Here is a 26335-nt window from a genome sequence, read left to right as displayed (position 1 = left end):
TTACTCAGTCATGCATAATGATGTGCAAGGTTGCTGATATATTTCAATTTTCTCTAATTTTGGACTGTCCTGTCATGCTGTTTGTGGTGTTTCCTAATAAATCTCAGCTACAAGGCCCCCAGGGATGTGCCACCATGAAAGTGAGTTCCAGTGTCAGTCAGATGGGAGCTGTGTACCGTCTACCTGGGAGTGTGATGGTCATCCAGACTGCGAGGACGGCAGCGATGAACACCATGCCTGTCCACCTCGCACCTGCCCCTCCTCACTCTTCCGCTGTGACAATGGAAACTGTGTGTTACGTAGCTGGCTATGTGATGGGGACAACGACTGCAGGGACATGAGCGATGAAAGAGACTGTCCCATACCGCCATTTCGATGTCCAAGCTGGCAGTGGCAGTGTCCAGGCCACAGTTTGTGCATCAACCTCACCACAGTTTGTGACAACACTCCCGACTGCCCCAATGGTGCTGACGAGTCTCCTCTCTGCAGTAAGTCTGATCTCTGCTTTCTTAGTCAACCTGGAACATGGTCTTTGTCTTTCAGAAATACTTGATTGTTTTATTAAGTTTGCTGGCATCCTCAAATTCAATTTAATTGTCACATGACATGACAAACAGGATCAAACTCTCCATTGATTTAGTTTAATTTGACATTTTCCACTAGTACTCTGTAAACAAGGGCTTCATTTCACAGAAACAATGTGTTGAATGTTATCTGTTTGTCTCTGGATTCTTGTGTTAAAATCATGCATGTGTGTGATTTGACCTGTATTAACCTGAAAATGATCTGTGATTTTCCTTTCTTGCCTTTTTCACTACTTTCAGACGAGCCTTTGCCAGGTAGGAACAAACTCTCAATCATTGGTAGAAATGCTGCAAGTAGCTTTGATTCATTTTTAACAAACACAGTATCTTTATTACCTTTTTTTAATACTCATAGATTTGTTTCTCAACGTAATCGAGGCCAAAAATGTTGTTAGTACGTAGAGTGTATGTGGTGAATGTATAAATCCTTCTCCACAAATATGCATTCAAAATTGTTATGGCTCTGAGTAGCACTTCTACGGAGGTTTACTAAAGTGGTTAGTGCTTTGCTGTTCATTAATTACCATTGGAACATGTATATTAATTGCATAATTTGGTATTTTGTATTTGTGTTGTATGAGTTATCATTAACTTGGTTTGATTTTTGTTTCTAAATTTTCTTTTAACTCAGATCAAGAGAGCTGTTCTGACAACAATGCTGGCTGCACCCACGGTTGTATCCAAGGGCCGTTTGGGGCCCAGTGCTCATGCCCTGTGGGTTATCAACTGAGCAATGACTCCAAAACCTGTGAGGATGTAGATGAGTGTAATCCCCATGGACTATGCAGCCAGCACTGCTTTAATGAGAGGGGCTCTTTCCGCTGCCACTGCCAGGATGGTTACACTCTCGAAGCAGACCAGCGTACCTGCAAGGCCTCAGGTGAGGAGGGATGTGACTTAAACCTTCTGTGCATGGAACATATTACTCCCCTGGTAGTTATAAATAACAATCTATAATTTCATAATGCAGTAAATAGGAAACAGGCCGATTATCAGTCCTACAGTGACATGGTTGTCCTTCAAGATGGTGGCTATACAGCACATATCTCAGTTGTCTCCGCTGTGCAGGCTGTTGGGCAGGAATGGGCTGTGATAACGGGGGAGCTTGGCCACCGGACTGTGAGACTGACACACCGTCTTTCTTCTCCCATGTCTCTCCTTGCTGATCTGATTTCTTCAGATAAGACAAATAACATATATGTCACTCACTGGCCCACACAGGTGTAATTAGGACATAATCACCAACAATGGGCTGTTCATTGGGAGTGTGCCTGACATGAGCTCCTCTTCCACACAGATAACCCGCTGAAAGACTTTGCAGTACAATAGGTCATTATTTGGACAAAAGTGCATTCCCTTAGGACTGCCATTTGAGTAGGGTCTGTTTAACAGGCCTGTCACATAACTGTGGTTGACATGCAAGACCTGATAAATGCTCTCATTAGCATGATAATGGACATGAAAAATAGGTAACAGAGATTTGATGTCTGTTTACAGATTCTCGTCAGGCGTTCTTGCTGGTGGCCAGTCGAAATCAGATTGTGCAAGATGACATAACCACTCAGCCCAATGTGGTCCGCTCACTGGTTCGAGATGGACGCAATATTGTGGCCCTAGATTTTGACTCGGCCACTGACTGTGTGTACTGGTCCGACACAAGCCAGGACAGAATTTGGAGTGCTAACAAAAATGGCAGTGACAGAACTGTGGTGAGTTGTTTTGTTCCTGTTTGTCACCACCGACTTACTGCTCTGAAACATTTTGTGTTTATTCCCAGGGTTACAAGTGGTTTAACTGTTTGATCAGTAGACATATTTAACTAAGAATGAGTCTGTTGTGGACAGGTATTTGACAGTGGAGTGACTGTAACAGAAAGCCTTGCTGTGGACTGGGTGGGCAGGAACCTCTACTGGACTGACTACGTCTTGGAGACTATTGAAGTGTCGAAACTGGTGGGCACCCACCGCACTGTTTTAGTCAGTGAAAATGTCACCAACCCCCGAGGCCTGGTGCTGGACCCAAGGGACAGGTCAGTTAGAAACAAGTTTGTTTTAAATCTGTATGTCTTGGATGTTATGGTCACTTTTCATTTTTTAAAGCAGATGGTGTTAAAAGACAAGCGTTTGTTTTTGCAGTGCTCACCTGATGTTCTGGACCGACTGGGGGAGGAACCCCCGTATTGAGAGGGCCAGCATGGATGGGAAATTGAGGACTGTTATCATAAACAAAAAGCTGTACTGGCCCAATGGTCTAACCATAGACTACCCAAACAATTTGTTGTACTTTGCTGATGCCTACTTGGATTTCATTGACTTCTGCGATTATAACGGCAACAACAGGAAGCAAGTCCTGGCCAGTGACCTGGTGAGTGTACGAGGACATGTTTTCTGAATTATTTTTAGAAATCTGATTTATGTCGATAATTGCAAACTGAACAGAGCAAATTCAATTTCCTTTTGAATAGCATGTGAAAGACACACTTTTTTTCTTTTGCTACTCTCTGTGAAAAGGTACTGCAACATCCCCACGCAATTACCATTTTTGAGGATTTTGTGTATTGGACCGACAGATACATCAACCGTGTGATGCGAGCCCATAAGTGGCACGGGGAGAACCAGACAGTGATGCTTTTCAACCTCCCTCAGCCCATGGGTCTGGTGGCAGTACACCCAGCCAGGCAGCCTGCAGGTAAGGCAAAGCTATTTTATAGCATCAAATCTTTGTTGCATCAGTATTAGCTGATGTTGTCCATTGTGTTGGTCTTCTGAATTGGTTTGGTAGTTCTTACACATTGATATTGTTGCCAATATGCAGCATATTGTTATTGTAATTACATTTAAGAACAATCCAAGATAACCTGTGAAGATCATTCTGCTGATTCTTTGTGGGTATGCATGTGTGTTTTTTGTGTGCACGTGTGGTTTGACAATTCTCAGGTGAAAATCACTGCTTGGGGAGTCCCTGTACTCATATCTGTCTGCTTTCTGCTGTGGGACCGAGGTACTACTCGTGTGCCTGCCCCTCAGGCTGGACACTGGCAGCAGACCAAATCACCTGCACCAGAGGTATGCACCCTGCCAAATGGAGGAAAACACTCATCACTCAGTTTGATGAAAAAGGAAGTTGGGTCAGATGCAGTTGATAAGTTGATGTACTCATATGGTATTCATCTTAGCTGTGGTTATTGTTGTAAATAGCAAACCTGTTATTGTGGAAATGATGGTTTTGGCATACTTCATTTTCAGGATCTCAATGTAGGTAAGAAGAGAAATCTTGGAAAACACTATTCGTATTATAGATCGATCCAGGTCCTTGTCAACAGTCTTCCATTTAGATTCTCTTGTAAACTGCTGTTCCAGTCAGAAATATTAAGAATCATATAAGCATTTCTTTCAAGGTCTTAAGGAGACAAGGGATCTTTAATTCAAAGTCCAAGGAGTCCCCCTTAGGTCAACAGCTTAACTCATCTCATGTTTCAGCCCATGCAAGCCAAGCAGAACACATTCTCCCCCTGAGGCCAACAATTATCCAAGAATGAAAATGCCCCACAACCATTTGTCGATTATAATCACTGATGACAAAGCAAATCAGATTGTAGAGACAACTTTTACCAGTCAATCCTCTTTATAGATAAAGGCCTGTTAGCTCAGGCTCCCTATTTTGCACCAGGTTTTTAATACACTGGAAACAACTTTTAGTTTTGGATTACCATGGGCTAAATCCATATCCAGGAAACATGGTTTCATAGCTTTGTTTTAGAAGTTGTTATGTAACTTTTAAAGTACTGGGAAATTTACAGCCTTGAGGAAAATATCTAGGGTGTGAGTATTCTGTCACAATGACTGAATGTAGCTTTTGTTTTTCTGTTTTACTGTAGGAACAGCGGTTTGTAAATGTATTTTGTTGTCACTGTTTATTCACTGCTTTTGCATTTTGTTTTTACATCTAGTTGAGGATCCTTTCCTGGTGGTTGTAAGAGACAGCATCATCTATGGCATTTCCTTGAACCCAGATGACAAGAGTAACGATGCTATGGTCCCGATTGCTGGGCTTCAGAATGGCTATGATGTTGACTTTGATGACAACGAACAGAGCATCTACTGGGTGGAGCACCCGGTAAGTTACTGTCCTGTCACTGTTCAGTTCAGAACTTAGTCCTCCAAAGACAACTTTGAGATTGTGGTTAACAGTAAAAATACATAATAAAAACTCAATTAAAACATGCTGGGAAAACATAACACAAGATTCACTCAGCACATCCACATTTGGCAGTGTTTGAGATGTATCTGTCTTCTTTTGTCCACCAGGGTGAGATCCACAGGGTGAAGTCAGATGGTACTAACAGGACAGAGTTTGCCCCGGCTGCCATCCTTGGCTCCCCGGTCGGCCTGGCCTTGGACTGGATAACAGAGAACCTGTACTATACCAATCCAGCTACACAGTCTATTGAGGTAAGACAAATATTACTATGTCCTGTTGTAGTTTTTTCACTGTTACTGACTTTGATTTTCACTCAGATCAATATTATTTTTGTTGTGTGATTGTGCTTGTAATAGGAAAACAGAAAATACGTGTGAATAAGGGCAGTGTCACAACACAGTGATGCCGTACAATAATTGCACCTGTTTGTGTTTGTGTTCGGCCAGGTTTTGAAGTTGAGAGGGGAGGTACAGTACAGGAAAACTCTAATCACAAATAACGGCTCTCCAACTGGTGCTGGCAGTCCCGTTGGCATCGCAGTGGACCCAACACGTGGGTAAGCCCCATTTACCACAGATCTGGCACGGCCACTCATCCCCAAAGCTACTGAGCTCTAACAGCCTCCTCATCGCCATCTGCACTGCCTCCAGAGAGAACTCAAACCAATGTTAATGAATACCACACTGCACACTCAAACCCCGGCAATGTACAATAGAGTACAATTAAACATGAAACAATAAAGACATTTCTAAAACATCATTTTTCACTCTAATGTGAAAACATTGAAACTCTGATTTTGGGTTATATGACCAAAGTCACTCTTGCAAGAATTTCACAACTCAAGTATGATCTGGTCTTCTGTGGGTTGAGGACATTTTCTAAAAACTTTGATAATCCAGTGCATGAACTCAGAAATTGTGCTTTAATTAAACAACTGTATATGCAAGGCTGGTATTCTGAGTTCCTGAAAAGTTCATAATTTTGAGATGAAAGATTTTCACTCAACAGAGAAAATTTGTATCTCAGTGGTTTGACTATAAAATATATGTACTGCTATCAAAAAGTATTAAGCATAGAGATCTATGACCAAATTATAAATGTCTGAGATGCAAAACCTAACCTCCATTCTTGAATGTCTTCTAAGCAAACTGTACTGGACAGACCAGGGAACAGAGACCGGCATCCCTGCCAAGGTGGCATCTGCAGACATGGACGGCTTAAACCCTGTCACCTTGTTCACCAACAATCTCGATCACATTGAGTTCCTCACTGTGGACATCCAAGAGAACAAGCTGTACTGGGCTGTTACAAGCACTGGCATGGTGGGTCTTCACTCTGTTAGCTCTCTATGAGCCCTATTTGTTCATTCTATATGGCTCTCACAAACGTAATATGATATGCACTTGGTATTTGAGCAAAATTAACATTCCACATTTGACTGCCTGTCTGGCATGTGATCTCCACAGATTGAGCGTGGGGATCCAGATGGGAGTAACCGCATCACCATCGTGACAGGCCTGTCTCACCCCTGGGGTGTGGCTGTCTATCAAAACTACCTCTACTTCACTGACCGCAATTTTGAGGTCATAGAGCGTGTGGACAAGTCCACGGGTGCCAACAGGGTTGTGCTGCGAGACAACGTTTCTGGACTCAGAGTTCTGAAAGTGCATTATCGGGAGAGTGAGTAACACAAGGAGACATCACCATTCTCATTCACTGCTGCCTGTGTTTTTGTTTATCACACTGTTTTCTCTCCACAAACTCAGCCTCTGCAGGTACATCTAATGGCTGCACCAACAATATGGGAGTGTGTGAGCAACTCTGCCTGCCTCGGACGCAGGGTCTGTTTACCTGTGCATGTGCCACGGGTTTTAAACTTAATGCTGACAACAGGACCTGCGCTCCCTACCAGTCCTATGTCGTCATCTCCACTCTGTCTGCAATCAAAGGCTTCAGTCTGGAAGGGACAGACCACTCTGAAGCCATGGTGCCTGTGGCTGGGAGAGGTCAGTGATTCTCATAAATTATAGGATCCGTTTATTTGAGTCTTTGAGTTACAATAATGGCCTCTAATGACTGGGTTCTCCTCCTGCAGGCCGTAATGCTTTACACGTTGATGTACACATGGCTTCTGGTTTCATCTACTGGTGTGACTTCAGCAGCACTGTGGCGGCACAAAACGGGGTCAGGCGGATCAAGCCAGATGGCTCAGGATTACATAGTGTAGTAACATCTGGAATAGGACGCAACGGGATACGAGGCATTGCTGTAGACTGGGCTGCAGGTATGCTTTTGTGCCAGCCCCCAAACGTGTTTGTTTTGTTTAATCACATAATGTAACTATAATAAATCATGTATTTTTATCCATGTGAAGTAATTTCACAACACTTTGAATAGAGGTGTCACTTGTTATGGAGGTTTTGGTTCTATTCAAAGTTAACCAACATCTAAGCATCTTACCCTCATATTGTAGAATATACTATAGACAGTTGTTTTTCCTCTCTGTTGAAAGTGCTGGCAAGGGTATATAGTCTGCTGCAGTATATAATATTTACATGATTTATTAATTTCCATGTTAAAAAAAACATTCTAATTCTGTGCTCATATTCTATATAATTTACCTCACTTATATTACTTTTGCATCTGCAACACCCCTCATTTTCCCACTATGAAGAATATATTAATTGTATGTGACTAAATACACTGCTCTTTAAAGTAAAGTAAACCAGAAAACCATAAGACAGCCTGCCTCATTTGAACTTGATGTATGACACAGGCTTCAGGCAGCAGACTGTCCGGTAGAGGTACATTTTAGAAGCTTTATCATAATGCTGGACTCACAGAACAAGGAGGTCAGTCCCAGACAGGTGACAGGAAAGATGATTTAGTTTACTATTTTTGGGAAAAAACAGACACTGCTGCAGGCAGGACAAACGGTTTCCTTGTTACTCATTCATAATTGCATCAGTATTAGTGAAGGTATAACAGAAAGTCTGATGTTATCAATAACACCATCATAATGTCAGCTTGTAACATTTAATATTAAAACTTAAATTGTGATATATCATACTTAGCAGTTTGTGTTTGATGACCTCATGCTCTCAAGACTTATAGATATATGATGCTAATTTAAACTGGGCTTACTGGTATCTTTCCTCAGGGAACCTGTATTTCACCAACGCCTTCCTAACTGAGACATATGTCGAGGTGCTCCGCCTGAACACCACTTTCCGCAGAGTGCTGCTGAAGACCCAGGTGGACATGCCACGCCACATCGTGGTGGACCCCAGAAACAGATACTTATTCTGGGCTGATTATGGTCAGAACCCCAAAATTGAGCGAGCACTCTTGGACGGCACCAATCGCACAACTCTAGTGCCATCTGGGATTATTACTCCACGAGGTCTCGCTCTGGACTGGCAAACTGGTTACGTCTACTGGGTTGATGACTCCCTGGATATGATTGCCCGAGTCAACCCTCAAGGAGGGGAGACAGAGATCATCCGGTATGGCAGTCGCTACCCAACTCCTTATGGAATCGCAGTGTTTGAGAGTAGTATCATTTGGGTGGACAGAAACCTCAAGAAGGTGCTCCAAGCAAGCAAACTGCCTGGCAGCACAGAGCAGCCTGCTGTCATCAGAGACAACGTCAACATGCTGAGAGACGTGACCATCTTTGACCAGCGCACCCAGCCCACCACTACCCAGGAGCTTAACCACAACCCCTGCAAAGAGGCTAATGGAGGCTGTGCCCACTTCTGCTTCGCCTATCCAGGTTCTGGCACAGGCAGCCAGAACAGAAAATGCAGCTGCGCCTTTGGTAATCTTGCAGCAGATAACGAGAGCTGTGTGGTGTCAAGGGATGATTATCTCATCTACACAACTGAGAGCACTGTGCGCAGCCTGCGCCTTGACCCCGATGACCATGCATTGCCCTTCCCAGTGGTCAATGTGCCACGTACATCAGTGGCACTGGATTTTGACCTCACAGACAGGAGGATCTACTTCACGCAGAGCTCAGGCGCAGGAGCGAGCAAGATCAGTTACATCAGCCTGTCCTCTCCCACCTCAGCTCCTATAGTGGTGGCTCCAGGTAGGTTTTGCAATTACACTATGACATACACTTTTATATAATCCTCATTAATTACCTTTTAATCTTTTATGGATGTAGGATTTGACACCAGTGGTATTGCTGATGTTGCTTTCATCCCTGTTTTTGGACAGATCTTGGGGCTCCTGATGGCATTGCTTATGACTGGATAAACAAAAGAATTTACTACAGTGACTACGTCAACCAGAGCATCAGCTCCATGTCTGTGGACGGCTCTCAAAAGACTATTATTGCTCTTGTGTCCAGGCCAAGGGCCATCATGTTGGATCCCTGCAGGGGGTAAGACTAACACAACAAACACTCTCTTTGTTCATTAGTTTAAACTGAACTAAAAAAAATTAAAAAAAATCCTTTCTTGTCACACAGATACATGTATTGGACAGACTGGGGTACCCATGCAAAGATCGAGCGTGCAACTTTGGGTGGAAACTTCAGAACAGAGATTGTGAACAGCAGTCTCGTGTGGCCCAATGGACTGACCCTGGACTATCAAGAAGAGAGACTGTATTGGGCAGACGCCAGCTTGTAAGATCTTAAAAATGTTATTGTTGAAATATATACAAAAAATATATAATCACCTTGTCAAACTACTGCTATTATCATTATTTTGCTCGGCCATCAGACAGAAGATTGAGCGGTCCTCTCTCTCCGGGTCCAATCGGGAGGTCATCGTCAGCACAGCCATCTACCCCTTTGCTATGACTATGTTTGGCCAGTTCATCTATTGGACTGACTGGAACACACGCAGCATCTATCGGGCCAACAAGCATGACGGGTCTGACCAAAGGGTCATGATTCAAAACCTTCCATCTCGACCAATGGACGTCCATGTTCTGGCCAGCAGGAAACAGCAGCAGTGTGATAGTCCATGCCAGCAGTTTAATGGAGGCTGCAGCCACATCTGCACACCAGGTACCAGCAGTTTCATACTGACCCTTTCGTTTTCCAACATAATATTCTTTTAGTGCAGTAATTGAAAACCCCAACTAATTATATAAACTGTTCAATGCAATTTTATCTTGTTAGGACCCAACGGAGCTGAATGTCAGTGTCCCTCAGAGGGCCGCTGGTACCTGGCTGAAAACAAGCACTGTATCCCTGATAATGGGACTCGCTGCCAGTCAGGCCAGTTTACTTGTATGAATGGCCGCTGTATTCGTGCCCAATGGAAATGTGACAATGACAATGACTGTGGGGATGGCAGCGACGAGTTGGAGAGAGTCTGTGGTAGGATGTTCTTAAAAGAGCTTGCATTAATTTCATTCTTTACTTAATTTCTTCCTCATTTATGTTTGATTGAATTATCTTAAATGATCTAGAATGAACTGATTATTAGCCTTAGAGATCCTCATAGAGCCCTTATGCCTCCTGCACGAGTGAATAACACCTCTCTTCTCTATTAAATGCAATTCTTTATCTTTTACAATACTAACAAGTTATGTGTTTCTGCTTTAACAAAATTCTTTCTTAGGACCTAAACCTGACTTCAACTATGTTGGTGTGTATGCATTCACTTCATGATTAAGTGTCCATTAACATGCAGCTAATTCCTAGGTATTAAAACAAATGAACACTAACAAATGAATCAATGTCCTTATATCTTTGCATGCAGTACCACAGCTGCTGTCTTCCTTTATTGCGTTGTCAGGTAAAATAAGCTTCCACTGCATGTGTATTCAGGCCTCCCCATTGGCCAGAGCTCTAACATGTTCTTGACTGTGATTGGCAGCCTTTCACACCTGTGAGCCCACAGTGTTTACTTGTGGCAATGGGCGATGTGTGCCCTACCACTACCGCTGTGACCACTATGACGACTGTGGAGACAACAGTGATGAGGCGGGCTGTCTATTCAGACCGTGTGACCCCAACACAGAGTTCACCTGCAACAATGGGCGCTGCATTGCAAAGGAATATGTATGCAATGGCATCAACAACTGCTATGACAACGGCACCTCTGATGAACAAAACTGCCGTGAGTATCCTAAGTTTGCCACAGAAACAGAGGTAGATGTTCAAATCAATATGGTTATTAAATTCGAACTTCTGATTATTTCAGCGGAGAGAACCTGCCAGCCAGAGCACACAAAATGTCAGTCTACCAACATCTGCATCCCACGATCATACCTGTGTGATGGAGACAACGACTGTGGGGATATGAGCGATGAGAGCCCTACCCACTGTGGTAAGTTCTACAGCAGTTTTAGGATTATAACAATTTTGTGCTTTTTTGTTAGTTGTTAGTTAATATCAGTGTTTATTGTACAAGTTATCTCATCTAGTTATAGTCTGAATAGGCCTTTTTCACTGCAGACATTTTACATTTATGATTAATAACATTAATTATGGCTGCATTCTAATTAGTTGTACCAGTTCCATGGTATTGGTGTTGTGAATTTGCATCACTGGAGTGGCTTACTGGAACACTTACATGGGATGAAGCTATCAAAAAAGTTATTAGTAACACTTGTGCTTTTCCTGCTATGAAGTCGAAATGTTGGTTAGCACTAAATCATTTACTCTAAATTGAGGAAGTAAATTTACTTCACTATAATTTTGTGTCATAGTTGACAGGTGTATTGTTGCATGACTGTAATTTTCACATCTATCGTTGGTGAGGGCATTGCATTGTGAGGCTTTTAAAAGATGCTGCTATGGGTATTTTTCTGTTCCATTGTGTACATTTTTTAGGGCAGTGCACAGTGCATAAATGTCACACTTAGACAAAATAGCTGAAAATAAATATAATGCACTAGGTAGCAAATAGGGAGTGATTTTGGAAATGGCCTTATACAGTAGGTTTAATGAATGGCATTGATCTTACACCCACTCACAATCACCTTTACTAAACTGAAAGAGTTTTACAGAAAAACAATTCTGTTAGAATTGAAACACTTCCACAAACTCCTGAAATAGAAATCTTTTAGTATCATTTTGAGTATGATGTTGCAAATAAGGTATCTGCTCAGTCTGGGTAAAACAGGATTTTAATCTACCTAAAGTTGCGAGAAAGATGATATTAAAGAGTCAGAAACAGATCACTCGGTACCCCACCCCCACTCATCAGCATATTAAGATTCCCACACTGACAAGTCCTCCAAGTGATTTCATGCCTTTCCACGTCCTCTACATAGCGGCATCCACATGTTCCCAGAGCGAGTTCCGTTGCTCCAGCGGTCGCTGCATCCCCGCCCACTGGTACTGTGATGGAGGGGCTGACTGCGCTGACGGCTCTGATGAACCCCTCTCCTGCAGTGAGTGTCGCACATCGCTCTCACCCCCAAAGTGGGCCTGTTGGCTTTGTGTGTCTGCCGCCAGCCCCATTATCAGCTGCTCGGTTATTGTGTGTCTGTGTCTGTCCGCCAATCTGCATCTGTGTGCTGGTGTGAGAGAGTGCTGTGAGTGATGTAGCGGAGAGTGCGAGTCAGTGGTGTATTTCTTTGTTGATGATGTGGTCAGCCAGGCCTCCTATTGTGTGCTGCATTCCTCTGTGGTGACGCCCCTCAGTGTCCTCTGACAAACAGCACCTCCCCCTCCCTTTGTCCACCAGGGGTTACAGAGCCTCACTTTGGCTTTTGTTTAGATAGCTCACCATGCATGGGAATGTAGAGTTGCCATGACTATTTTGAAAGCTTTGCCAGTGTTGTATTGTGCCTTGCGTAAAAGCAGTGGGGGAAGTACCTGAGATAATTGAAAATCACAAAAATGAGAAAAAGGGCTGATCATTTTTTGATGAATATAAATAATCTGGCAGAAGATATTAAAACACAATATTGTGCTGCGTTATCTACAATTTAATGTTATATGATTTGTCTCTGCAGCCACACTGGTCAGAACCTGCAACACAGATCAGTTTCGCTGTGATGATGGCAGGTGCATTGCCTCATCCTGGATCTGTGATGGGGACAATGACTGTGGCGACATGAGTGACGAAGACCAGAGGCATAACTGTGGTATGCATCCTTTCATTGCCACTTATGCTTTCTCTCCTTCCATTTCTTCCTTTCTCTTTGTCCTCATCCTTTTCTGCAGCTTCCTACTTCTTCATCTCCTCCCCTTGTAGCCCGTCCTCTTGTTCCCTGTCTCTTCTCCACTTTGTCCCCATCCTGCCTCCCTCATCCTCTCGTTATCCAGGACGCTGATGGATTAGGATACACACCACTGGGGGAGTGTTGTGTGGGAGACACTGGCAGTCAGTGCCCGGCATCTTAGTCTCCTGTAGAAGGTCTCCAATCCAGGGAGTTGACATTCCTGATTTCTCCTGCCTCACTCGTTACTTTGTGCATGTCTCCTTTCTCTGGCTTCCTGGCTCAGGGTGGATCAAGACTCTTATGTCTCACCAATGTGTGCTCCAACAATAAGATGCCTGAAGCTGAAGACTTCAGCACTGCCTGAGCCTCTGTAGGAGACTCACTTCAAACAATGTGGATCAATCTCATTAGATGGATAAAGAATTTGAAGTCATGGCTGCTTGTTTTGAAATACAGTTTGGAATGTTTGGATTGGCAAAAATGCAGGTTGACATTGGGTCGTCACTAGGGCTGTCCTCAAGCAAAGAAATTCTTCGTTGACTAACACAAATCTGTTAGTTGATTTAATCGACAGATCTGTAGACTTTCTTTTTGCTAATCTGCAAATAATCACACAAAAGCACCACTTAAAGTTTTGCGTATTCCAGGGATGTGCTCATACTTTTCTTGGAACTAAGTCATCGACTAAAGGCCGAGGCGAATCGAGTAAAGAAAGTCGACTTATCATTATTGTGCTTCTTGTAAATCCCCTGTCTGATTTTTTTTTTATATTCCAGGCAATCGCACATGTTCAAGTGCAGAGTTCACCTGTGTGAACAACCAACCACCTCAGCGGAAATGTATCCCACGTGACTGGGTGTGTGATGGAGACGCAGACTGTGCAGATGCATTAGATGAGCATCAAAACTGTTCACGCCGATCCTGTGGCATCAATGAGTTCAGCTGTAGCAATGGCCTCTGCATACGCAACTCCTACAGGTTAGAAAAATGAACTCTTTTAAAAAATCATTAATTACATCCGTCAATACTCTGTCTGGCAATTTGAGTTCATCCTTTGCGACCTGTCATCTAAAATCAGGTGTGATCGCCGTAATGACTGCGGAGACAGCAGTGACGAGCAGAGCTGCACCTACCAGCCGTGTCAGCAGCACCAGTTCACCTGCCAGAACGGCCGCTGCGTGTCTCATGACTTTGTCTGCGACGGCGACAATGACTGTGGGGATGAGTCTGATGAGCTGGAGCACATGTGCCACACACCAGCACCCACCTGCCCTCCTGGAGAGTTCAGATGTGACAACGGACACTGTATCCCCCTGAGGCAGGTGTGCGACAGGAGCGATGACTGCTCTGACAACAGTGATGAGAAGGGATGCGGTGAGTGTAAAGAGGTTTTCAAAATTGCTCAAGAAATTGTGCCATCAATAAAATGTTTTTAACCTTTCAGTTTTTTCAGTGTTTGCCTCCAGGGGAGATATCAAAGAAGTGCTGGAGGTGATGTGAGGAAACACAGAGAAATACAACCACAAATAGTTAACAACCAAATTATGGGACGCTGCATTTAGATAATGTATAGCAAATGACTAAGGAGATTCTATTTCTTCTGTGGATACTGCATATAGCATTGTCACTACACAGATTTGGGATTGGAATCAAATTAAAATACTGTGATTTTGATTTTGATTTATATATTTTATTGATTTTTTTTTTTTCGTTGGTTAGATTAGACTGGACAAAATAGTTTTCTTTGCCGACAAAGTTTTCAATACTTTTGTTGATTATGTTTGTTTTGTATGCAGGTGTCAATGAATGCACGGATCCATCCATCCATCACTGTGATCACAATTGCACCGACACAGCCACCAGCTTCATCTGCACCTGTCGCTCCGGCTACCGCCTCATGTCTGACAGCAAATCGTGTGACGACATCAATGAGTGTGCAGAGACACCGAGCGTGTGCAGCCAGGTCTGTGAGAACACCGTCGGCTCCTACATGTGTAAGTGTGCCCCAGGATTCCTCCGAGAGCCGGACGGCCACAGCTGCCGTCAGAACAGTGACATCTCGCCCTACCTCATCTTCAGCAACCGCTATTACCTTAGGAACCTGTCAACGGACGGACAGGCCTACTCTCTGATTCTGCAGGGCCTGACCAGTGTGGTGGCCATGGACTTTGACCGAGTCGACAAGCGTCTTTATTGGATTGATGTGAGCCGCAGAGTGATTGAGAGGATGTCCTTCACTGGCAGTAACAGAGAGGTGGTGGTCAATGGAGTTCTGCATGGGGAAGGCCTCGCAGTTGACTGGATAGCCAGAAAACTCTACTGGGTGGACAGCTTCTTGGATTGTCTCAAAGTGTCTGAATTGGACGGTCGATTTGTGAAGAAGCTGGCTGAACACTGTGTTGATGCCAACAACACCTATTGCTTTGAAAACCCAAGAGCCATTGTGTTGCATCCCAAATATGGGTGAGTCGGAGGGAAGGAGGAGTTAAGTCTCATGATTAAGCCAGACCACTATATCAGCAGGGCAATATTATTGGCTGGGCTGCTATTATTGCTTATAACAATATGTTGGTACCAGTGCCTGGTGGGTTGTCTAAAAAAAATTGCAGTTCAGTAAATTGCATAACTAAATATTTTAAAGGCAGAATAATTATGCATATTTGATCTTTCTTTGTCTTGATTACATTTTAGTATTGTTATTTTTTTATTGGTAACGCTTTCCTTTAATCTTTTACTTAATTTAGAGAAATACGTAAAGAATAGACAGAATCTTTAAAACAGTTTATTTAAGTAAGGATTAATTAAGACATTATTTATGGAAACTGTTTAAAATGTTCTCCTTTTATTGCCACTGTCATCTTAGCCTGCTTTTATCTGAAATATTTAACAACCAAATTTGATCTATCTGTGTCAGAAAGTAATCAAAAATATTATTCATGATCTATCAGTTTAAAAAAAAAACACTGTATCAATCTGGCTCTTTATAGTATAAATGCGCTCTTCTTCAGATCTATGTAGATGTCATCTGAAGTCCTTCTCTTGCCTACCTGTTAGATTTGTATACTGGACAGACTGGGGAGACAAAGCCTTTATAGGTCGTGTTGGAATGGATGGAACCAACAAAGCAGCTATCATCACCACCAAGATAGAGTGGCCCAACGGGATCACGATCGACTACACTAATGACATGCTCTACTGGTCTGACGCTCACCTCAGTTACATAGAGTAGGTACATTTTGTCAGAAAGTGATCACACTGTTCTTGCCCACAGTAATTGCACTGAGACTTGTAACTCTCTTCTTTCTTTTTTTTGTCAGATACTCAGACTTGGATGGTCAACACAGACACACAGTGTATGATGGAGTTTTGTCTCACCCGTTTGCCCTGACTGTGTTCGAGGACTTTGTGTACTGGACTGACTGGAACACACGCTCAGTGGAGAAAGGCAACAAATACAATGGCTCTGGGCGCCAGGCCCTGGTTAACACCACTCACAGACCATTTGACATCCACGTGTGTCATCCTTACAGGCAGCCTATTGGTGAGTCAACACAATTCAGAGTCTTGTGTTCAAGAGCTTTTAGTTGTTTATTATCTCGACATGTCCTCCTTAAGTTGATTTAAATACAGGGTATTGACCACCAGCAGAACAATACCTGGCCTCTATTTACCAAGCTGTGGTGAATTAAGATTATTTGACCGACTGTGGCTCTTCCTCTGACAGTAAACAATCCTTGTGCTGTGAACAATGGAGGCTGCTCTCACCTGTGCCTGATCCGTCATGCGGGGCGGGAACACACCTGTGAGTGCCCCGACCATTTCCTGACTGTCCAAATTGGAGGTGTGACCCGATGCCTTCCCATGTGCAGCAGCACCCAGTACAGATGTGCTAACAATGAACGGTTTGTCAAATTTTCTTTTTGTGGTATGCCTGTTTGCTTTCTTTGCAATGGAAAACAGCGCTCCCTGCTGTTTGTTTTCATAATATAATCCATCAAAATCCTTCTGTATTTTTACTGTCTTTTATATAATTATACCTGTGTATAAAAATGATGTAATAATACCGAATTAGGGATTTATCGACGTTAATAGTTGTTGTGTTTAATGTGTAATTTTTATGCCCACTGACATTTTTTCAGTCTTTCATAGAGTTGTAAGTAGGCATGCAGTCGATATAATAAGTGTAGGAGTCACAGAAACATTTTTTGCCCTACCTCTGCTTCAACAGATGTATTCCTATCTGGTGGAAATGCGATGGTCAGAGGGACTGTAGAGACGGCTCAGACGAGCCTTCCACTTGCCCGGCTCGTCACTGCAGGCTCGGCCAGTTTCAGTGCAATGATGGAAACTGCACTAGTCCACACTTTCTGTGCAACAGCAACCAGGACTGCCACGATGGCTCAGATGAAGACCCTGTGCTGTGTGGTGGGTTGTGTTCTCTTAACCTCTTAATCTATTTTAATAGCAATTATTAATTTCTCCAAAATCTCATGTTTTCTTTAAGCCTCACCGGTAGTCGCTGTTTGCTAATTCTTATATGTAAAAACTTCTTTGTGTTAATTGATGGACTTGTGTTTCCGCTAGCTACACACCAGTGTGAAACCCACCAGTGGCAGTGTGCAAATAAGCGGTGTATACCCGAGTCATGGCAGTGTGACGGCGAGGACGATTGTGGGGATCAGTCTGACGAGGAGCCTGCCCACTGCTCCACCAGGACTTGCCGCCCTGGACAGTTCAAGTGCCGAAATGGACGCTGCATTCCCCAGAGCTGGAAATGTGATGTTGATGATGATTGTGGTGACAACTCTGATGAACCGTTGGAGGAGTGCAGTAAGTAATACACAGTTTCTTCTACCTTTTTTTCCAACGACTACTAATGGGTCTTTCTTTACAAAGACTCAATCTGAATCTGAGTTGCATCAGAGTAGAACGTTTTTTTAACATTACATTATATTACATTACATTACAGTCATTTAGCAGACGCTTTTATCCAAAGCGACTTACAATAAGTGCATCAACATTGGTAATCAAAAGAACTACTAGTCACCAGAAGTCATAAGTACATTTCCTTTTCCAAACAAGCATCTAAGAGCATGAAGCAGAGCATAACTCAGAGCCAAAGTACAGGGCAGAAACAAGAAAAACAGTTAGTGCAAAAAAGTAATACGAATACAATAAGTGCTCTTTTAACTTGATGTTTAAAAAAGTGCATCAGTCTTTGTCTCCTTTACTTGATAACTGTGGTGTTTTCTCCACAGTGGGACCAGAACATCGATGTGACAACCACACAGAGTTTGTCTGCAAGACCAACTATCGCTGTGTGCCACTGTGGTCTGTTTGCAATGGCAACAACGACTGCAGAGACCACAGTGATGAGCAGGGCTGTGGTGAGTCTGTGACAACCATCCCTAATTTGAAGACTGTTTGTTATTAGTATTGACTATGCCCAAAAACTTTATGTTAAAGCTTCAGTTTATTATTTATTATTTATCACATTTACGATTCCAGGGATCTCAGAAGATTAAACACTATACAGCATGGAAATAAGATTATGTGTTCACAGAGTGAGTGAGGGGCAATTAGCCAACACCTCAGCCTCCTGTGGAACATTACACAGTGAGGTAGTGGGAGGTGCTGATGGAGAGGGTCTCACCACTCACCCTCCCCCACCATTTGCTTCTCCCTAAGAGCACCACAGATTTATGAGCTGTCCGGTGGTATGGGTCTACATATGTGTGTGTGTGTGTGTGTGTGTTGTTGCTCTGTCCTTGCGTGGGGGCAGGGTTCACACGAGTCTCTTTGTACTTTGCTACGATTCAAACACCCTTGCCGCGGCCCTCCTGTCTCTTATCGGAGGCCCTGACTCCATTAGTGCCATGCCAGCGCAGGACGGGAGATCAGTGCTAATCTTCCTGTAAGAATGTAGCAGATGGGCCAGGTGGAGGGCTAGGAGGGCAGGACTAGCTAACGCGGCGCTATCTTTGACCCCCAGCATTGTGTGTTAGAGACGGCTCAGACCAGCTCTCCTCCACTCCTCTCCCGTCTGTGCTTCTCATCTCCTGCATTCTTATCCTCTACAGACACACACTAGCATGGATAGAGTTTACCCATCTGTCTTCGGAACGCTGCTCTTCGCCCTCTATGACTATTACAGTTTAATTAAAAAACAAGATGCCTTTCATTTCAAACTGACATTTTCCCCATGACTCAATAGCCTAAACATTTTCAGTCATAATGCGCTGCTCTTATTCATAAAATGATCTACTGGAGCATCTTCTTTTTGTAGTGATCCTGAACTGCAATATGTCATACTGAGAGGTGTTCCTAATATTTTGTTCATCGTGTTTGTAAGCAATGACAGTAGACATAATATTAGAAACATGTTTCACACAGTATAATTCAAAAGGTGCACCCAATAAACTGGCAACAAAGTACATTTGATTGATCCCCCACCACTGTCATTTTCCAGAACATCAGCGAGGAGAAAAGTTATGCTAAATGTTGATCAGTTTCATGTACCTGCTCCTTTCCCAGATGAAGTGACCTGTAATCCTAACGGAGACTTCCGCTGTGACAACCACCGCTGCATCCCGCTGAGATGGAGTTGTGACGGGGATGACGACTGCGGGGACAACTCCGATGAACGCAGCTGCAGTGAGTGTTGCTCACTGTCACTGATAAAGTTACATCATTAAGTTGCGTTTGAATACTGACGAGAGTGTGAACAGTAAAAAAACTGGGTTCATTGTTTTGATGTCACTGAAGTGTCTTTTAAGTAGGTTTAGTGGGGGATTTTAGCTCAGCTCCTGTGAATTGTCCAAATGAAAAAGGAGTGTTGATGTTAAAGAATAGTCCTGCTATCATTTTTTATCTGACAGCAGGGAGGTTTTGTGAGAGGCTCGACACTTCTACTTGAGTGCGGAGAGAGGTAGTCTTATCAGCTGCAAGAGAAACAGGCTGTCCTCAGCGTGTCAGAGAGAGGGAGTGAAGGAGTCCGTCACCCTTTGCCCTGGAGAATTTAAACATGTCTGAGAACATGCCAGTTAATAGAGATAATGTAGCTTCTCAAAGGAGCAACATTGACTGAGGTTAAATCATGGTGGTACCGCTCCCCTTGTTGCTGTGCTGCTGATGCCAGGAGAGTTTGTCTCCAGTGAACCCATGAGCTCACTGCAGAGTAACGGCTGCACATGCTGCTTGTGTGAGTGTGTCAAGGTGTTTTTTGTCATAATATATAGAAAAATAATAGACTGTGTCTGTGGAGTGGAAATGTAATTAAAAAACTAAATTAAGCCTGCACATGATTGATTCCACACTTTCTGTTTTCCCATTTTCCCTCAGCTCCACGCTCATGCACAGAGAGCGAGTTTCGTTGTGAAAATCTGCGCTGCATTCCCGACCGTTGGGTCTGTGACCATGACAACGACTGTGAGGACAACTCGGATGAAAGGGACTGTGGTAAGTGGAGGCTCTTTGTTGGCTGGCTGTTTGTGAGTAACGGAGGGCTGCACTAAACAAAGAAGCACTAAAACTTCACCTTTTGAAGCATAAACAGACAGGACCACCAATAGTGAAGTATTCAATAATAGTTTATTCATTGCTACAACTGAAGGATTTCTTCCTTCCAGTGCTGGTAGAACACAGAGTAAGACAGATAACTGAGCATCACATAGAAGTTATTCTACATGAGATACATGAAATAAAAGAGTATTTCCCATGTAGCAATAAAGAAAAATATGTGGGGATTTTAGGTGCTGTGAGACTTTTATTCAACATGCTCAGTGTGTATTTACTGCTTTCATGACAAAGAAGAAGTGCTCCCCTTTCCATGAGTGGTGCATATTTCTATGTGAAGTAATGCTTCAATGTGTGCTGCTTTGACTGTGTTGCAGAGTTGCGGACTTGTCATCCCGGATACTTCCAGTGTGGCAGTGGACACTGTATCGCTGAGCGCTTCAAATGCGATGGCAACGCCGACTGTCTGGACTTCACAGATGAGACATCTTGTCGTAAGTGTCCTGCATTGAATGTTTTTGCTGTGAACTCTTTTACGACAATTAGTTAATCATTGTTTTTTTGTTTTTTGTATTCCTGACAGCGACCCGCTATCCCAATGGCACATACTGCCCCCCATTTCTGTTTGAGTGCAAGAACCACATATGCGTCCAGCCTCATTGGAAATGTGACGGAGACAATGACTGTGGAGATGATTCAGACGAGGAGCTTCACCTCTGCTGTAAGAAGTAACAAACAGTCACAAGTGAAGCACACACAAAACCAAAGCTTGTCAGATGTTTGCCAAGAATCTGGCAAACTCAATATTGCCTCTCTATTTTTTAAGTGAATGTGTTGAATTCTTGCTATGAGGTTTTCTTTAGACATTCTGTTTGTCCACAGTGGAAATCCAGTGTGAGGCTCCGTTCCGTTTTCGCTGTGACAACAACCGCTGCATCTACAGCCACGAGCTGTGTAACTCCATCGATGACTGTGGTGATGGCTCTGATGAGAAACAGGAAAACTGTGAGTTTAATAGTTTGTAGCTGATGGTCTCATTTATATTCTCAAACGGATGTCATGTTTTGTTTTTTTATCTACAGCGTCTCTTGAGTCGATATGTTTCTTTATATCTAGGTCAAAGTCCCACTCATGGACCCTGTTCAGATGATGAGTACAAATGCAGTAATGGACAATGCATCCCTCTGCAGTACGCCTGTGATGATTATGATGACTGTGGAGACCAGTCTGATGAGCTGGGCTGCCGTGAGTACATTAACAAAGAGCATATTAGTAATGATGATGAATTGTAATGTGAAAAATATCGTTCTGCAGGTTCACCAAAATTGTGATACATAACATTTCTAAAACTGTTAAAGCTAAATTTAAATTTTTTATTATTTTTATTTTACAAGATACCATTCAAATGCTGGATGAACATTCTTATATGCCTGGAAAGAAGTTTACATTTATTGAGCTTAGTTAGCTCAGTCAGACTATTTGTAGTAACTGTAAGCAACATTTAACTGGTTATTACACATTCTCTCTCAATTTAATACTGATTCCTCTATTTGACCTACATAAGTAAACGAGACCATCAGCGAGAAGATTGGTTATTTCTATATAGTTATTCTTAATGCTTGTCATCGGTGCCAACGTGTCGGATTTCTGCAAAAGCAGGCTAAATCATGCAGGATCACTAGAAACTCCCTCAGCTTAGACTTCACCGGGGCCTCTGGCAGCAACCAGCCCATCGTGGACAGACCCAGATCCGGCTTTTCTGCCGTCTTTGACCTGCTTTCGTAGCTTCAGTACCGCTTTTATGGACAAGCGACGCCAAAATCAACACAAAATGAATGTTCCTTGTAGCAGCTTTAAATGGACATATTTCACGGTGGATTGATTCAGTACCATCACCATGCCTTTAATGCAATGAGCCTCTTCGGTCATTTTATTTGACTTCAACTTGATTGTACCTGATTGGGTGCAAGAATAAATACAGCACATACTGTCGGTACTAAACTGTTTGTGAGTGTCTAGTTTGACAGTGTTTTTGCTCCTGTCAGACCATGGCAGCGGGCACACGTGCAGTGACAACATCTGTGAACACAACTGTACTGACCTGACGCAGGGAGGCATTCTCTGTTCATGCAGGCACGGCTATAAGCCCAGAATGACAGAAAAACACTCTTGTGAAGGTAAACGTCACATCAATTAGTCAGTCATTTACTTAATTCATTTAAACACTGACACAGAAGTAGTTTTCTACATTCAGTTTATTTTAGTTTTTCTCTTTCTTAATGTCTTCTGCTTTTGGATACAGATGTGAATGAGTGTGAGGTGTACGACACGTGTCCTCAAGACTGCAAGAACACAAAGGGCAGCTACGAGTGTTTTTGCGCTGAAGGTTTTCTCTCTTTTGGTGAGCCGCATGGGACAGAGTGTGCTGCCCAGGGTAAGAGCTCGGCATTCACACGTATAAGAAAATTCTTTACAAATGTTCCCTTTTATTAGTGTGTTAATTTCTGTACAGGAAACCCACCGGTGCTGCTGTTGCCAGACAATGTCCGCATCCGTCGTTTCAACCTGTCCTCTGAGCAGTATTCAGACTATGTGGACAACGCTGAGCACATCCAAGCCTTGGACTACCTATGGGATCCAGAGGGCCAAGGACTCAGTAAGACTCCTACTGTAAACCTTTGAATGTTTCTGTTGTTGGCTGCAGTGAATATAAAAGTTTGGGTAACCTTTATCCCCTGGTGTATCTGTAGGTGTTGTGTACTGGACAGTTCTGGGTCGGGGATCTGAGTTTGGCTCCATCAAACGCGCCTACATGACCACATTTAACGATTACGGCAACAACCCAGTGAAAGAGGTGGATCTGAACCTGAGATACATCGCTAATCCTGACGGCATCGCCGTGGACTGGGTTGGCAGGTAATTCACCAACATTATGACCATTGCAGAGGTTGCTCTGAATTTTGTTCAGTTGCTCAGTATGTCAGGTATCACAAAACGACAGACAAGAACCCAATAGCACGACACAGAAAACAGTTCAGGTGTAGAAACCGGGTTTAATAACCAGCAGATGTCAAACCAGGTAGTAACCCGCGTGGCAAACAAATCCAGTGGGAGCAGGCAAAAGAGAAGGTCCAAAGTCCAAAAAGGCAGGTCAATACACGGATAATCAGGATCAGAATCGGAATGACAGGTTGCTGGATAGCAAGGGAAACACACTAGACAATCTGGCAGAGAACTGAGGGAAATGGGCCGGTACATATACACTGAGGGGCTGATTGCTGATGAGGAGCAGGTGAGTATGGAGGTGGGGCAGGCCAGGTGAAATGAAATCAGCAATTAGTGCAGAGCGGGGGGGAGTGGCAGATTCTGAAATGACATGAGAGTTAGTGTGGCAAAACAGGAGACAGACAAATGAAAAACTAAAGCCTGGCTGAAGTTGTGACAGAACCTCCCCTTCTAGGGACGGCTCCTGACGTCCCACCGGGCTGGTCAGGATGGTCCCTATGGAAAGCTGAGATGAGGTCAGGGTCCAAGATGTTACGAGCTGGAACCCATGAGCGCTCCTCAGGGCCATAACCCTCCCAATCGACCAGGTATTGAAAACCCCTTCCCCGCGGTCGTGACTTGATGAGACGATGGACAGAGTAAGCAGGACCCCCGTCAATGAGCCGGGGGGGTGGCGGGGGTCTGGAGGAGGGCTGGAGCTGGCTCTCCTTTACGGGTTTGATCTTTGAGACATGAAAGGTGGGATGAATTCTCATGGAGCGAGGAAGGCGGAGACGGACTGCAGCAGGGTTGATGACCTTAGTGATGGAGAACGGGCCCACAAACCTTGGGGCCAACTTCCTAGACTCTACCCGGAGTGGGAGGTCATGTGTGGACAGCCAAACCTTCTGACCAGGAGTGTAGCAGGGTGCAGGGATCCGACGGCGGTTGGCATTTCTCTGGTACCGGTTGGACGAACGCAGGAGAGCAGAACGGGCCCGCCACCAGGTGCGCCGACAGCGCTGGATGAACGCCTGGACAGATGGGACCCTGGCCTCTCGCTCCTGCTCCGGGAACAGTGGAGGTTGATATCCCCGAGAGCACTGGAAAGGAGAAAGCCCTGTTGCTGAGCTTGGAAGCGTATTGTGAGCATACTCCACCCACAGAAGCTGTTTGGACCAGGAGGTCGGTGTCTGGGATGCAATGCAACGCAAGGCAGTCTCCATTTCCTGGTTCATCCGTTCCGTCTGTCCGTTGGATTGAGGATGGAACCCAGAGGATAGGCTGACCGTGGCCCCCAACAGCTGGCAAAACTGTCCAGAAACGAGAAGTGAACTGTGGCCCCCGGTCTGAGACAATATCACAGGGGAGGCCGTGCAGACGGAAAACATGATGTAACATAAGTTCAGCTGTTTCTTTGGCAGATGGTAATTTTGGCAACGGAACAAACTGAGCAGACTTAGAAAATCTGTCCACAATAGTCAGAATGGTGGTGTTACCCTCTGAGGGAGGCAGTCCGGTGACAAAGTCAAGTGAGACATGGGACCATGGACGATGAGGAATAGGCAGTGGCTGAAGAAGACCAGAAGGGGCATGGCGAGCAGTCTTGTGCTGAGCACAAATCTGGCAAGCGGCGATAAACTCCTTGGTGTCCTCTTCAATGGAAGCCCACCAGAAACGTTGTTTTAGCAGAGCTAGGGTGCGCCTAACCCCTGGGTGACAGGCAAGGCGAGAAGAATGTCCCCACTGGAGGACCTGAGAGCGGAGACTCACAGGCACATACAGACGATCATCAGGGCAGGCACTGGGAGCCGGGTGGTTGGCCTGGGACTGTTTTACCTTGTCCACAATGTCCCAGGTAACTGCGCCGATGACCACCTTAGTGGGGAGGATACTCTCAGGCTGTGTGGGACAGTTGTCTGACTGGAACTGACGGGACAGGGCATCTGGTTTGACGTTCCTTGTACCTGGGCGATAAGACAGGGTAAAATCAAAACGATTAAAGAATAATGCCCATCTGGCCTGACGGGAGTTCAACCGTTTGGCTGACCGGATGTACTCCAGGTTTTTGTGGTCTGTCCACACCACAAACGGATGCTTTGCCCCCTCCAACCAGTGCCTCCACTCCTCGAGAGCCAGTTTGACAGCCAGTAACTCCCGGTTTCCGACGTCGTAATTCCTTTCTGCTGGGGACAACTTGCGGGAGAAAAAAGCACATGGGTGTAACTTTTGGTCCTCAGCTGACCGCTGAGACAGGACTGCCCCCACCCCGGAGTCTGACGCATCCACTTCCACAACAAACTGGTGTTCAGGATCTGGAAAGATGAGAATGGGAGCAGAAGAGAACCGTGATTTTAACTCCTTGAACCTCCTTTCTGCAGCAGGGGACCATTGGAAGGCTATCTTCTGGGAGGTGAGGGCTGTCAGGGGAGCTGCCACAGAACTATAGTTGCGGATAAACCTACGATAGAAATTGGCAAACCCAAGGAACTGTTGAAGCTTCTTCCGAGTGGTGGGAACCGGCCAATCCGCCACCGCTTTAACCTTGGTGGGATCCATATGAATACGTCCAACTGAAATGATGTATCCCAGGAACGACACCTCAGTGGCATGGAACTCAGACTTCTCCACTTTCACAAACAGCTGGTTCTCTAGGAGTCTCTGGAGAACACTGCGGACATGCTGCACATGTTCCCGTTCAGTCTTTGAAAAGATGAGGATATCGTCAAGATATACAAACACAAACACATTGAGAAAATCCCGGAGCACATCGTTCACTAAGGCTTGGAATATTGCAGGAGCATTAGTGAGTCCGAAAGGCATAACCAGGTACTCATAGTGGCCTCTAGGGGTGTTGAACGCCGTCTTCCACTCATCCCCCTCCCGGATGCGAACAAGGTGATAGGCATTCC

At 44.3% G+C, this 26335-nt stretch overlaps 1 protein-coding gene across 1 annotated transcript in view; it reads left to right on the top strand.

Annotated features, from left to right (window-relative positions):
- Window positions 1–26335, top strand: part of lrp2a (low density lipoprotein receptor-related protein 2a) — a 50014-nt gene that overhangs the window by 17030 nt on the left and 6649 nt on the right. Inside the window, 45 exon segments of the mRNA XM_068704320.1 lie at window positions 108–488; window positions 825–839; window positions 1216–1464; window positions 2082–2293; window positions 2429–2613; window positions 2720–2948; window positions 3095–3272; window positions 3521–3649; window positions 4534–4700; window positions 4892–5035; window positions 5231–5340; window positions 5929–6106; window positions 6251–6464; window positions 6551–6790; window positions 6880–7068; window positions 7945–8877; window positions 9009–9174; window positions 9262–9420; window positions 9518–9807; window positions 9922–10122; window positions 10367–10393; window positions 10508–10543; window positions 10625–10867; window positions 10952–11077; window positions 12027–12146; window positions 12714–12845; window positions 13700–13901; window positions 14002–14297; window positions 14720–15386; window positions 15978–16148; window positions 16241–16464; window positions 16648–16825; window positions 17152–17348; window positions 17508–17753; window positions 18182–18310; window positions 19458–19577; window positions 20265–20381; window positions 20816–20932; window positions 21022–21159; window positions 21321–21443; window positions 21555–21683; window positions 22484–22615; window positions 22741–22872; window positions 22951–23094; window positions 23189–23354. Coding sequence (XP_068560421.1) covers window positions 108–488; window positions 825–839; window positions 1216–1464; window positions 2082–2293; window positions 2429–2613; window positions 2720–2948; window positions 3095–3272; window positions 3521–3649; window positions 4534–4700; window positions 4892–5035; window positions 5231–5340; window positions 5929–6106; window positions 6251–6464; window positions 6551–6790; window positions 6880–7068; window positions 7945–8877; window positions 9009–9174; window positions 9262–9420; window positions 9518–9807; window positions 9922–10122; window positions 10367–10393; window positions 10508–10543; window positions 10625–10867; window positions 10952–11077; window positions 12027–12146; window positions 12714–12845; window positions 13700–13901; window positions 14002–14297; window positions 14720–15386; window positions 15978–16148; window positions 16241–16464; window positions 16648–16825; window positions 17152–17348; window positions 17508–17753; window positions 18182–18310; window positions 19458–19577; window positions 20265–20381; window positions 20816–20932; window positions 21022–21159; window positions 21321–21443; window positions 21555–21683; window positions 22484–22615; window positions 22741–22872; window positions 22951–23094; window positions 23189–23354 — 8881 coding nt within the window.

Source organism: Cebidichthys violaceus, unplaced genomic scaffold, assembly GCF_023349555.1.
Source record: "Cebidichthys violaceus isolate CVI_PGR_0920_01 unplaced genomic scaffold, fCebVio1.0.p SCAF_11, whole genome shotgun sequence".
Taxonomy (NCBI): domain Eukaryota; kingdom Metazoa; phylum Chordata; class Actinopteri; order Perciformes; family Stichaeidae; genus Cebidichthys; species Cebidichthys violaceus.
The sequence above is the reverse complement of the archived record's forward strand: the minus strand, read 5'-3'. Positions and strand labels throughout refer to the sequence as shown.